Here is a 14537-nt window from a genome sequence, read left to right on the forward strand (position 1 = left end):
TTCAATATTCAATAATTCATTGTTTGTGGAAACTATAGAACATAGCTACCTCAAGTAATGAGAAACAGCCTGTTTTTTAGGGTCAAGTTTAAAAGTGGCTAAAATATCCAGACAGTAAAATACATTTTGAATTACATTTAAAACTAATGTGACCTTATTTTAATAAGTCAGACATATATATGAGTTAAAGTTTGGAGTCCCTAGTCTCCTTTCATTCTTGTTGAGTTCATTCTTTTCAAGATTAGAGAATGGTAGCTTTGGATACTAATAGAAAATATGTGTTCTGTGTGTTTTTTTTCTTCTTTCGATAGCTTGGTGTTTCACTTAGCAGTTTGGGAGCTATACCAGCAGCAGCACTAGACCCCAACATTGCAACACTTGGAGAGATACCACAGCCACCACTTATGGGAAACGTGGATCCTTCCAAAATAGATGAAATTAGGAGAACGGTTTATGTTGGAAATTTGAATTCCCAGGTAACTAATTTAGGAAGAAACAAAGCAGCAGTAGCCCTTATTCTTTTTCTCTTCTTAAAAATCGTATCAGTGGATACAGTAATATTTACCTGATTTTTTAAATGGATGTATTTTATCAAAGTGTCACTTTGTTTCCTTAGACAACGACAGCTGATCAGCTACTTGAATTTTTTAAACAAGTTGGAGAAGTGAAGTTTGTACGGATGGCAGGTGATGAGACTCAGCCAACTCGGTTTGCTTTTGTGGAATTTGCAGACCAAAATTCTGTACCAAGGGCCCTTGCTTTTAATGGAGTTATGTTTGGAGACAGGCCACTGAAGTAAGAAATCCTAAACAAAGAAATTTTAATGATTTTGGAAAAATTTAAAGTATTTTTGATGTAATTAAGGCTTTTTTTTTTTCTTTTTAATAGTAATTGGCAATTTGTGGAAAGGAAGACTTTGTGTTAAGTATAAATGAATACATGAGATACTTACCATTTTAGTCTTTAAATTCCTTTATTTAGAGACATTTATTTTCTCATTTTCTGTTTTCTAGGTTCTAATTCAATGTTAACATTATTTACATACCTTGCACAACTGTTGTAGGTCTTTTTCATAGACTTTAATAAGTCAGGTTAGTTTTACATTATGACTCTAGACTAATTGAGCAACTTAACATGTAGGTTGAACTATAGTACTTCCAGTAATAACTGTGGTAAATTCAAAATCTCCGGAAGGAAATTATAAGTGCCCACAAGTGTTTTAAACCAGACATTTTGACTTTTAAGGTTTACTTACATCCTTGTTTGTAAAACGTTGATATAGCCTTCGAGATGAACTCCAGACCGGATACTCTATTTCATGCAGATTATTGAGGCAAATATAGTTTTGCTTGAATTTCATAGATTGCTTTAGTTACACAATTTGATCAGGATTTTTCTGTTAAAGGATAACTAATTGTTGTTGGTGGGTACTTGTCTTCTCAGTGTGGAAGGGGTAAAGCAAGACACATGACATCCATTCATGTGCATCAGAGAAGGCATTCTTATCTCGTAGAGGAAGAATGTGCCTTGCATATTCAAAGCTATGTCTGACTCAGCCATGGTTCAGGGTTGGTTACAATGATGTACATAATATGATAATATACAGATAGCTTTCCCTTCTTCTAGAGTGTACAGGATATCAATAAGATCTTTCGATCTGAAAATACAAATAATTCATTTTCATATTGGTATCAGCATTTTAATTTATTTTAATTCTAAGCTGTGGAAAAGCACTTAATCTTGTCTGTTTGAATTAAGTTAGCTAGGGTCCAATTTTCTTTTTCTGCCGTTTTTGGTTGTATTAGCAAGGAATGATAGAAAGTGGGGATGAGAGATTAATCATGGTTTTGAGGTTGCTTTTGGGTATTCTGTATTTATATCATTCTCATGTGCTTCTGAGATGTCCTCAAATTTATAAATATGTGTATCATATAAATGTTTGTTTTATAAAATGTGTGTATTTGTGATATGCTAATATTTTTAATTTAGAATAAATCACTCCAACAATGCAATAGTAAAACCCCCTGAGATGACACCTCAGGCTGCAGCTAAGGAGTTAGAAGAAGTAATGAAGCGAGTACGAGAAGCTCAGTCATTTATCTCAGCAGCTATTGAACCAGGTAAGTCCATAACGTTGTTACATAGGTCATAGTTTAAAGATCATAGAATCTTAGAACTGGAAGGAATTTTAGAAATCATCTTGTTCAGTCTCTTCGTTTTACAAACAAGAAGACTGAAACTCAAGAAATAGTAAGTAGCGTACTCATGTCAAAGAAAAACTTAGCACATATTTTATTCTTTTCCGTGATACTGAATTGAGGCACTTTAGTCTGAGCTAATCAGCCCTGAATTTTCATAGCAAAATCAGTGCTCAAAAATGATTTGCTGAAAGCAAAAATGTTATTGCAAGGCTAAAAAGAGTAAATATATTTAAGATGTTATGATTCGGCAGGTTTACTTTTCCTCAACATTTTAATTCTGAAAATAGAAAAGAGAGCCCGTGATTTAGAAAAAAGTACAGATACTGTATTTTAGCAAGGTAAAGGAACGCCTATTCAAACTTTTGTGTTGCTAATGAAAATAATTTAAAAACCCATTCTAAAAACATCTAGGTGGTTTACATTTGAGCAGATTTTCTAAATCAACACTCGGAATTTAAGCTTCAATTCTAGCAGAATAAGTGGAGAAAGGACTTAAAATCACTGTCACAGGAATTACAGACATGTTATAATCGTACGTTACGGCAGCAACATAATATTACGAACAGCTGTTTATAATCATCTGGTTTATATGTACTGCTGCAGGGTGGCTGCACTCAACGAGTTTATGCAATGACTTTCTTGGATGTTTCTGAAGGAGGAGGATGTACAGAGAGTAGGCCCCTTGCACTATATGTGGTACATTCCACTTGTGCCTGATTATTAACTGGGATCTTTAATTGTTCTGAGCTTACACTGCAAAGTGGTTTTTTCCTCCCAGAGTCTGGAAAGAGCAATGAAAGAAAAGGCGGTCGATCTCGTTCCCATACTCGCTCAAAATCCAGGTCTAGCTCAAAATCGCATTCTAGAAGGAAAAGATCACAATCAAAGCACAGGTGAGAATTTCTGCTGTCATATTTAAATTTTATTTTAGTTTTGTATTTAAAATATTAAGAGTTTATGAGTTTTTGTCAAAATATCAGAATTTAGAAATTTTAGTAGTGTACACCTGAAGTGTGATCACCATTAAATACTGTTCTAATTGTAATTCTGTAGTTGAGAATGAAATTTTGCCTAATGATATTTAATTTTTAAATATTTGAACTTATTTTTATTTTTAGAAATTAGTTTTGTGTCTAAAGATACTCTATTCCAGATTTTTCTAAGAGTAAACTAGTCTTTATATAGAAGTGACAAAAGCTGTTTTCATTCTTCATGTCGAGAAAAGGGAACATACTTAGTGACTATGCTAAAAATAATTGCTCAAGTTGCAGCTTTTTTGTTTTCTTTTCCCAGTCTATTCCAGGTCTGGGGAACACCACCCCAGATCTCAGTTTCGCACAGTTCCCTATTTTCAGTACCATGTGTCCGAAGGAACACTTTGAGTCCTTGGTATTGCTGGTGATAAGAGCCTCCTCTGCCCACTTTTGGACCTGAAACACAGGAGTAACATGCGGTTTCAACTTCGGTTGTAGTACTTTGCTTAAGCGCTCTTATTTTTCATCATAGCTTTGTCCTTTTGATTTTCTTTATCTGTCATTTCTTTGGTATAAAGGGAACCTCAAAATGCAAACTTGGCAATACCATCTTGATTGGAAGTACCCTAAAGATCATTACTAAAGTTACAAATTTTGTTGTGTTTTTTAAGGTACGGAGGGGCTGTTGTTGAAATGTGAAAATATATATAGTGGATTCTAATTGCATGTTATATGTACATATGTACTCATACATATGCCTTGAGAGAACAGAGAGGGAAGAGTATATCTGCGTATGTTGGGGTTTTAAAGAAGGAGAAAGGATTTGGGGGAGGGAAAAGGAACCAGTTTATTGTCCATTGTTTTACCAGCAGGCTCAGTTTACTTTTTTATGTGTTTGTGTGTGTTGATCAAGGAGATTCAAAGAATGAGGAAAAATAGGATGTTCTTTCTTAGATTCTAGTAAACAGGTATACACCAGATATACTAGTGTATACTTGTCTATCCTTAGTTTGCAAAATCTCCTTTAGAATTTGGTTTTACTGCCTTTATCCAAGGACTTACAGTAAGGCACTTTCAGAACCAAGTGAAGGAGGTTGTTTCATGTACAAGAAATAAGGCAGTGCAGCAGAGGCCAAATTAGGAAAGGATAGTGCAACAGAAGCTGCAGTGGTACTAGACTGTGGATATTTCCATACGTTGACAGGATGTGGTGAGGGTAAAGGAAATAATAGAATTGGTCTGAAGAGTAATATTACAACTTCTTTTCTGAGGAAGATTGATGACCTGAATCTCATTGTGTTGATTGTAAGAGAGAGCTAATGTCCAAGACTGGAACGAGTTGAAACTTGATGATTAATAACATTGTTGTTTCTTTGATGATCTAAGTGAAGTTTTATGTGCTTTTTGAAATTATAGCAAATAATTTTGCTATCTACTGTGAGGTTTTTGTTTTTAAGTATATACAGATATTCCCCCCTCCAAGGGTTTGTGGGGGAGGGGTTATTCAGTCTAAACTGAAATTTGTTGATTAGTATTCTTATTTATGGGAGTACTTTTGTGTAGATCTGTCTATACAGATGTACACAAAAGGTCTACGTAGCATTAGAAATAATGTATATATGTTCCTTTGTTGTTGTTGTTTTTTAAATGCAGTCTCAGTCTGTTGCCCAGGCTGGAGTGCAGTGGCTCTATCTGGGCTCACTGCACCCTCCACCTCCCAGGCGCAAGTGGTCCTCCCACCTCAGCTTCTTGAGTAGCCGAGCCACAGACAAGCACCACCACGCCTGGCTAATTTTGTATTTTTTGTAGAAACGGGGTTTTATCGTACTGCCCAGGTTGGTCTCGAACTCCTGAGCTCAAGTGATCCTCCCGCCTTCATCTCCAAAAGTGCTGGGATTACAGGTGTGGTATACATGTTCTTAACTGGCATGTATACATACATACATATTTTTGTCAGCATATTCTGTTTTTGTGCACGCATGTGGAAATGTAGCCTTAAGTTCATGAATAAATACAAAAGAGAATGAGTTCTCTTTAAATGAGAAAAAAAAAAAAATTCCTTACCTAAAAACATTTGACTTGAAGATTCTGACCTGGAAGGATCCGCTATCCCCCAGAAATCAGGAAGGGGATGATAGGCTTTTCTTGTCATTTCTTCCTCTACTAGCGGAAGTTGATGTTCTTGAATCTCACCCTGACCTATTAGTCTTAGCACGAGCGTGGGTTGCAGGAACCCTTTAACTTAAAGGCCCACCTTCTACTTTTTCACCATTTTCAAATGCTTCTAGAGCCATGCTTCCTACCTCCCATCCCTCCCCCCACAGCCTTTCCCTGTTCCTTCCCCTTCTTATGGTTAGAGAGAGGAAGGAGTTTCTTGTCACTGTGACCTTGGCTAGGACTAGGGAGGTATGTTTCCATTTTGTCCAAGTTTTGATGCCTGTTTTATTTATTGAGACATAGAAAAGATGGATAGTACTATAATTGTTATAATTTTAAGTTTATAGATTAGCACAGGAACTACTAGACATTTTATAATATTTTAATGGAAAACAACTGATTTACAAATGAACTTTGCAGCATAATGGTAAGTTGTTGTTTATTTACAGTTTAATTTAAAAATATGATTTTACATTTTCAGAATACAATTTCTCATTAAAAATGAGAGCTACTAGTGATAAATCTTTAGTTAGATTAGATCTGCTCTTGACTGCTTTTAGCATTCTTAATCAGAAAACTACTAGTGGGTAAGATTGACATGAAAATATTTAATGTCACAGTTAAAATGTAATAATTACTCTTAGTCACTGTCTTTTGACATCTCAGCTGCAGGGTAAGGTTGGAAGCCAAGTGATCAGTGCTTTTTATTATTAACTTATTTATGAGAGTTATACTTAATTTTTTAAAATAAGTTTTTTTGCTTAAGGTTGGAAAGCATTGCTTTGAGGAAAACAAAAGAATTGTATTTTTAGCAAGGACAGCTTAAAACAAATCTTATAGTAAGACTTTTTATTAAGTATATAGAAGCAAAGGTACTTTAAAAGATTACCGTGTGTGGATATCTGTAAATGGACTAATAATGTTCTCAGTTTTTCAGTTTTGCCTTAACATCTACTCCTTAACCTTCATGGCTCTTAAGTTACTAGTGATAAAGATTTCAGTAAGCTATGAATTATCTTTTTGTATTAAAAACGTGGTATATGATTTCTTATCTAGGGTCTTTGGAAAAAAATGAAAAATAATGTATGTTGAACCAAATGAGGCTAAAAAAATATATATGGAATGAAGACAATTGTATATTATTTTTAAAGCCAAATAGTAGATGAGTAGTTTAAATGGAAATTAGCTATTGAAATTTTGATTTGTAGTGTTGATTAGTATTTTAATCAACATTTTGACTAAACTGAAAAATGTGTTTAAAAACAAAAAATGATTTTGTTATTAATGAGGATTATTTAGAGGTTTTTCTGGTTCAGAGCATACCACAAAGCATGGTCTTTTTCTTTTTTCTTTTCTTTTTTTGAGATGGAATCTCACTCTGTTGCCCAGGCTGGAGTGCGGTGGCACGATCTTGGCTCACTGCAACCTCCGCCCCCTGGGTTCAATTGATTCTCCCACCTCAGCCTCCCGAGTAACTGGGACTACAGGTGCATGTCACCATACCCAGCTAATTTTTGTATTTTTAGTAGAGACAGGTTTCACCACGTTGGCAAGGCTGATCTTGAAATCCTGACCTCAAGTGATCCACCTGCCTCGGCCTCCCAAAGTGCTGGGATTACGGGTGTGAGCCACTGTGCCCAGCCCAACTATATTTCTTTTACTGATAATTGCTCTAAGTTAATTTATTAAAACATGACTATCAAGATGAGTTTTAGCTGTATAAAGGATACTTATGGAAGTTCATTCAGCTTCCTTGGAATATATACATAAAGATATAAAGTTTACATTTAATGTTAACTTTTAATAATGATGACATTGAGAGTTAAGAGTTTTAAACATTTACTTTTTGCTAGAGAATACTCCACAGTTTTACATACATTATCAGTTTTAATCCTCATGACAGCCCTAAGAGATGTAGGTATGATTCCTAGTCTACTTTATAGAGGAAGAAACTCAGGCTTGGAGAGGTTAAGTGACTAGCCGGAGTTCTCACAGGTAGTGTGTGGCAGAGCTGACTCTCAGAGCCAGATTGTCAGACTCCAAAGCTGTTGAGTCTAATCACTTTGCTATTTAAGTTGTGTGCGTCTGTTTTGTTAACATTTTAGTAAGTAGTTAGGATACCTCATTATGAAAAAAATCAAATTCTCAAAACACTTTTTCAGTGAGAAAGGGGGCCTAGTCCAAATTAAAATAACAGTTACCTTCCCTGCAATTGAACGTTTCCTGCAGTTAAAGGTTTCTTTTCATACAGGTTGAGACTCACAAATTTGAAAATCTGAAATCCAAAAGGCTTCAAGATCCAAAACTTTTTGAACACTTTCGTGATGCTCAAAAAAATGCTTACTGGAGCATTTTGGATTTTTCAGTTGTGTGTTTGGGATGCTCAACCAGTTTTATACATGTGTGTATGTATATAATGCAGATATTCCAAAATCTCCCAAAATGTGAAATTCAAAATACTTTTGGTTCCAAGCATTTCACATAAAGGATACTCAACCGGTAGCTGTGATTATAGTTACACATAATTTTTTAACTTGATATAGTTAAATCAAGGCATTGTAAATCCAATATTTGATTATATCTAGTTTTAACTTATGATTAATGATTTTTATTTTCCTGTCACAGTAGCGCTGTCATTAGGACTGTGCTTCCTTATATATTATTTTTGTTTGTTGACAAACAGTACACATTCACAGGAACTACTGAACCATGTAACCACTACTCCCTATCATGATGTGTTATGACCAGATTACATGCAAGTCAACAGGGAAAAATCTTCTATACTGATTGGAGGCACAAAATGACTAGCAAAAGCCACATCTGAAACTACACGAAATAACTGTTAAATTCTTTGTTTCTGTCTCTGTTCCAGACAGTGAAATATCCAGGAAAGTTTCCAATAAACGTTGGGATTATGTAACTAAAGTATTATTTAAGAGAAAATTAAAAAATATTGTCAAATACTGTTAGGACAGATTTTAAGTTTTCTTGTTTGAAGGATCGTAAATTCTTAAAAGTTGAAATTCTAAGAATAAGTTTTGATATTCTAACAATTTGTTTTTCTTTAGAAGTAGATCCCATAATAGATCACGTTCAAGACAGAAAGACAGACGAAGATCTAAGAGCCCACATAAAAAACGCTCTAAATCAAGGGAGAGACGGAAGTCAAGGAGTCGTTCGCGTTCACGGTGAGTTTTAGAGAAATTAACAATAATTTTTTTTTCCTCAGAGTTCTATTAGTGCTCAGGGATAATATTTTAATTGGCTTCATTTGTTAAAAATCTGTTGTAGTTTAGGTTTTTAATGAGAGAAATGAAACCTTTTTTATTGTTTTAGTAATCTAGTATTAGTATTGATTACTATTGATTTGAATCTGATGTCAGTGTGACTCATGAGGTTTCCAAACTACTCACTTCAGCTTGTATAATATTAATAGCTTTGTTTAGCAGCTTCTTGTACACCTGAGTTTCATGAAAATGTATATGTAAATATCTGTAGCTGCTATAAATTGTCTTGTGTTGGTAATTGTTGAAGAGAGAGGTCTTTTTGGAGATGGTAGAATTATTTTAGTTACGAATTTATTTATTTTTGTTTTTAAAGGGACAAGAGAAAAGACACTCGAGAAAAGATCAAGGAAAAGGAAAGAGTGAAAGAGAAAGACAGGGAAAAAGAGAGAGAGAGGGAAAAGGAACGTGAAAAAGAAAAGGAACGGGGTAAAAACAAAGATAAAGACCGGGACAAGGAACGGGAAAAGGACCGGGAAAAAGACAAGGAAAAGGACAGAGAGAGAGAACGGGAAAAAGAGCATGAAAAGGATCGAGACAAAGAGAAAGAAAAGGAACAGGACAAAGAAAAGGAACGAGAAAAAGACAGATCCAAAGAGATAGATGAAAAAAGAAAGAAGGATAAAAAATCCAGAACACCACCCAGGAGTTATAATGCATCGCGAAGATCTCGTAGTTCCAGCAGGTTTGATGATGCTTAAAATTTTTACAAAGGGATTTGCTGATGACAATTGGAAACAAAAATTTTTACGGAGGGAGAAAAGGTTACTGTATGCAAGTGGAACCTGTAAAGTAATATAAAAACGTTTTCTCCTAATTTCAGAGTAAACATTTCTCTAGCAGAGTGGAGAAAGAGATGATACTGGACATTATTTGAAAAGTTTTAGCTATTCTCTGTAACCACTATTTTAATAGAATAATAATAATTGTTATTTTCTTAGAGGGTGGGATGGCAGGGAAAGGTTACTTTTTAAAAAAATGCACAGTAAGAATTTGCCTCTTAGACTTTTTCCTGGACTTTTCTTGAATGGTGTGATTAATTTTAATATGTAAAATGGTTTCTGAAGTTGCAGTGTTAGCCTTCTTTGTCACCTAAGTTAATTTTTATCCTTATTTTGTTAAGTGCATAACATTTAAATTTTGGTTATGTTTTATTTTGTCAGTTTTAGAGGTTGGAGTTTTTCCTTAGGACTGTGATTTCAGTTTATTAATAGGTTTACTACCACCAGGTGGCAGCAGGTTGCCATAGTAACAGCTGAACAATGAGAACAACCTTGAGATTTGAGATTATCTAAACCTACATCCTTTACTTCAGATGATACCATGATTATAAATGGAAGTTCCTAACTTGTACTATACTATCTTAAAAATATTAAATATATATTAGCACGTTTTTAAAGATATTCTTAAGATGGTTTTTTAATAGAAAATAATTTGAGATAAAGGAATATATGTTTCCCATTTTTAAAACTTGTGCTTTAGTAGTTTATTTTTAATACCAGCCTTTGACTAGATAATAAAAGATAATCGTAGACCTTTATTGTGCACTTACTATATGCCAGACATCATGTCAGCAGACTTTTTCATGTCTCACCTTGTTTAATCCTCACAACAGGCCTGGGAGAAGATTATTATCATCGCTGTTTTAAAACATGAGGAAGCTGATGCTCTGTACAAGAAGTATAGTAATCCTTTTAGTTTATTTTAGAGATTAAGTTTGAGAATTCTCTCACTAGTACTTGGTACTTACTTTTAAAGACTACCTCAGAAGCGCAAAGTTGAAAGCAATAGTATATGTTAAAACAAGGCTGAAAATAAACAGATCACTGCTTTATTTCAGCACGTTGAACCACAAATTGAAGAATTAATGTAACCTCATTTGCTGTGGGTATCGGTTTGAGCCTTGTAACTGCACCTTTACTGCAAAGTGATTTTGTTGATTCTGAGTCACACGTGCCTTTGTGTTTCTGTGATTGTTTAGACATTACCTTTCACAGCACCAAATACTATTTTAATTCCTTTTTAATAACTTGAATTTACTTTTTCTGATGACATGGGAATATTTAACTTTTTCTTGGGCCATTTTAAGTTGTTTGGTGTAGAGGAAAGTTCAAGTGTTCACATTCATTCCTAAATATATATGTATATATTTTTCGAGACAATGTCTTGCTCTGTTGCCCAGGATGGAGTGCAGTGTCATGATCTGGACTCACTGCAGCCTCCGCCTTCCCGGTTCAAGTGATTCTCGTACGTCAGCCTCCAGAGTAGCTGGGATTACAGGTGTGCACCACCATGCCTGGCTAATTTTTGTATATTTAGTAGAGACGGAGTTTCACCATGTTGGTCAGGTTGATCTTGAACTCCTGGCCTGAAGTGATCTGCCCTCTTTGGCCTCCCAAAGTGCTGGGATTACAGGTGTGAGTCACCGCACCTGGCTCAAATGTATTCTTCAATAACATCTGGGGCCTTGAGAATAAAAGATGACTGACATTAGTTCATAAAGGCAGCAATTTGGAATATTTCATGCTTTCAGAAGAGCTTGGTAAAGAGTTACAATTTCTTTGAATTTTTTTTTTTTTTTAGACAGAGTGTCACTTCGTCACTCAGGCTAGAATGCAGTGGTGCGATATCTGCTCGCTGCAACCTCCGCCTCTTCAGTTCAAGCGATTTCTCCTGCCTCAGTTTCCTGAGTAGCTGGGATTACAGGCGTGTACCACCACACTCAACTGATGTTTGTATTTTTAGTAGAGATGGGATTTCACCAAGTTGGCCAGGCTGGTCTCAAACTCCTGACCTCAGGTGATCCACCCGCCTCAGCCTCCCAAAGTGCTGGAATTACAGACTTGAGCCACTGCGCCAAGCCAAGAGTTACAATTTCTTGTCTTCTAGCATTTTTCTGCATTTCAGATGTTGATTTGTTACTAAATGAAAAATATTTTAACTGTTCAAAAAATAGTTAATATTCTTATTTCTAACATTGTCTCCTAATTTATACTTTTAAAGAAAATGATATTAAAGAATTTTTTAATGATTAAAAGTTACTGTCAATAAAGGTGATACCAAGAAAGGGAAGGAGAAAACAGTATTTATTGAGCACCTACTCTGTGTCACACTCTATGCTTTGTACATTACAGATTTTATCCTAAATCCTCAACAACCTCGTAAGACTTAAATTATTAATTGTCTTTATTTTTCAGTTGAAAAAACAGATTAGGTTAAGTAATATGATCCTGGTTGTGTAGCTGGGTAAGGTGTGTAACTCAAATTTAAGTCTAAATCTCACCAACTTTAGCTGTTAATACTATTTCTTTCTCAAGTAATTGTCTAGCTTGCTGTTGTCTATGGGGACTTTCCTTATCATCAGCTAGTGGGTATTAGACATCCACTTGTACATACTGCTTTCTGAACAAATAAGTAAAACAATTACACTGATCAAGGCAGAGCCATTTTGTGTAATCTTAAAGTCTGGAATACACTGACATTCACATGCTATGTAAAAAGTATTTTTGGTTCTTAGGCTGAGCTGTTAAGAGAATGGCATTGATGTAATGAAATAAGGTATCTAATTTCCATTTTAGGAAGTATAATTTTGGAGTGTCTTGGGAATAAAAGTGGAGGAGAGAGTCTTAGGTAGAGGTAGAATTGACTTCTGTTCTCAGAGTTCTTGAACTTTGTATTTTAATGTCTTATTATATATACCGTATGAGTATTTTTTATTTTAGAAATGAAAAACTTTGAAAATATTTTATTGTCTCTTAGAATCAGTTTCCTGAGATGGTAAGGATAACATGAATTCCAGAGGATTTGGTTTTTCAGCTATGTGGTCACTGATTATCAGAACTTGTGAGATAGATCATTGGATATGTCCTCATACCATATCCCTTAAATTGTAGACCTAGTGAAGTTCCTTGTTTTTGAGTTGAAGTAGTTTAGAATATGTATCATTTGCTAATCTGATAAGTAAAATGGTTAATAATAAAAACGTAATCTATTTTATAATTATTCCTGTCATACTTATATCTCAGATTGTAACTATTTTGCTTAAATCTAAGCAGCTTTTACACTAAATTTTGAATTAATAGAACAACAGTAATGAAATGATAGGAGGTTGGAGGGAAAAACAATTTCTCTAAAATGATAGTAATGTAAATGCTTTTTAAAGTAGACATTGTTAATTGGGTATAGAAAGTTCACATTTTACAAGCCAATTTATGTTTCAGTTCTTGAAAAGGGCCTGTTACTTCATTATAATCCACAGTGGGGCAGTGAGGAGCTAGATACCTGACAAAGTATTTGATAAACAAAACATGTTTTAGCTACTGAGAAAGAACATACTTGAGAGAAGCAGAAACACCATTAATATTTTTTCTAGTGAAGAAATTGTTCGAATAAATGAGGTGAAAAGGAGGAGGTCTTCTACCCTTCCTAATATGAAGTCTTAGATGATGTTTTCATCAGTCTGTAAAATTTATGATTCATAATTTGACCCACTCTAAAGTTAGGTAATTGAACATGTTCATAAAGGACATAAGTTTAAACTGGCCTCTAAAAAATACTGTTCATATGAGAATATCAAGGACCCTTTTGCTTTTGTATATTTGAATTGCCCTTTATTTTAATTGCTGTTTTTAAAAATGATGTATTTTTGGCTTTCAGGGAAAGGCGTAGGAGGAGGAGCAGGAGTTCTTCCAGATCACCAAGAACGTCAAAAACCATAAAAAGGAAATCTTCTAGATCTCCGTCCCCTAGGAGGTAGGTTGGAAACTTGTGCTAAAACTAAACAGGAGAAAGCAAGAAATATTTTTAAATATTTTAAATTTATCTCTTTATTTTTTAACTTTATATTTTGAATGAATAATATATATGCATCATTCAGAAATTAAAGATAAAAAGTTATATATCAGGAAGTCTTAATTTCCACTCATGCCCATCTACATTGTCCCCATAAGTAATGACTTCATGAGGTTTTTTTGTATATGTTTCCAGTTTCATATACAGATAACAAGATGAGCATGTATCATTTTTTTCTAATACAAAAAGTAACACAAAATACACACTGTTGTGCACTTGCTTTTGTCATTTAACTACCAGGAAGTCTTTTTGTCACTTGACGAGGTCAGAGAGAGCTTCTTCAATTCCTTTTTATAATTGCATAGGCTTCCATTGTATGGCAGTACCTTGGTTATTTAACTAGGCTACAGTAGAAGGGGTTTTTTTGAATTTTCTTACCATAAATTTTGTAATGCTATAATTAATAACTTTGGACTTAAGTTGTTTTTAGTGTGCATGTGTGTAGGAAAAATCTGAAGAAGTGGCATTGTTAGGTTAGGTAATAAGCATGTTTGTAATTTTTGAGAGCTATTTCCAAATTATCCTCTATAAGGGTTTGCAGCAGTTTGCAGTCTTAATTATGAGAGAAGTGACCACTTCATACATTTGAAAGCCATTTGTATTTCTTTTTCTGCGAATTGTCTGTATACTCTGCCCATTTTTCTGTTGGCCTTTATGTTTCCTTTTCTGTTTCCAAGAACTCTTTTATTATAGGGAGTTTATTGTTTAGTGATGTGATTATAAATATCATTCTCAGTTTGCTGTTTCTTTTAAAAAATGGTGAGACTTGATTTTACAAAGGTTTTTCATTTTTAAAATAACTTTCTCTTTTTCTTCTATGACTTCCTATGTGAGTCAAAAACTGATAAAAGACTTTTCCTATTCCAAGATTATGATAGAACTTTTTGTTTTTCTTGAACTTTTGTGGTTTTAAAGACTTATGATGACAAGTCTTCTGTCCAGGAATGTGGTGTATCTGATGAGACTGGGCACGTTCAGGGTGATAATGGCTGTAGACAAGGAATGTGGTATATCTTATTAGGCCATCCTTAGTGTTTTCAGGAGTATTTCAGCGTTTGTTTCATACAGGG

At 34.4% G+C, this 14537-nt stretch overlaps 1 protein-coding gene across 5 annotated transcripts in view; it reads left to right on the forward strand.

Moving 5' to 3' along the window:
- Window positions 1-14537, forward strand: part of SREK1 (splicing regulatory glutamic acid and lysine rich protein 1) — a 38393-nt gene that overhangs the window by 16972 nt on the left and 6884 nt on the right. For 3 of the 5 annotated variants that reach the window (XM_005557045.5, XM_015451569.4, XM_015451570.4), the window contains 7 exons: window positions 312-476; window positions 617-795; window positions 1990-2120; window positions 2980-3094; window positions 8401-8520; window positions 8933-9301; window positions 13273-13368. In XM_005557045.5, the coding sequence (XP_005557102.1) occupies window positions 312-476; window positions 617-795; window positions 1990-2120; window positions 2980-3094; window positions 8401-8520; window positions 8933-9301; window positions 13273-13368 (1175 nt within the window). Of the gene's footprint in view, window positions 1-311; window positions 477-616; window positions 796-1989; window positions 2121-2804; window positions 3095-8400; window positions 8521-8932; window positions 9302-13272; window positions 13369-14537 lie in introns of those variants that run through there. The other 2 variants (XM_065546340.2, XR_012413703.1) reach the window with 2 other exon arrangements.

This window comes from Macaca fascicularis, chromosome 6, assembly GCF_037993035.2.
Source record: "Macaca fascicularis isolate 582-1 chromosome 6, T2T-MFA8v1.1".
Classification (NCBI taxonomy): domain Eukaryota; kingdom Metazoa; phylum Chordata; class Mammalia; order Primates; family Cercopithecidae; genus Macaca; species Macaca fascicularis.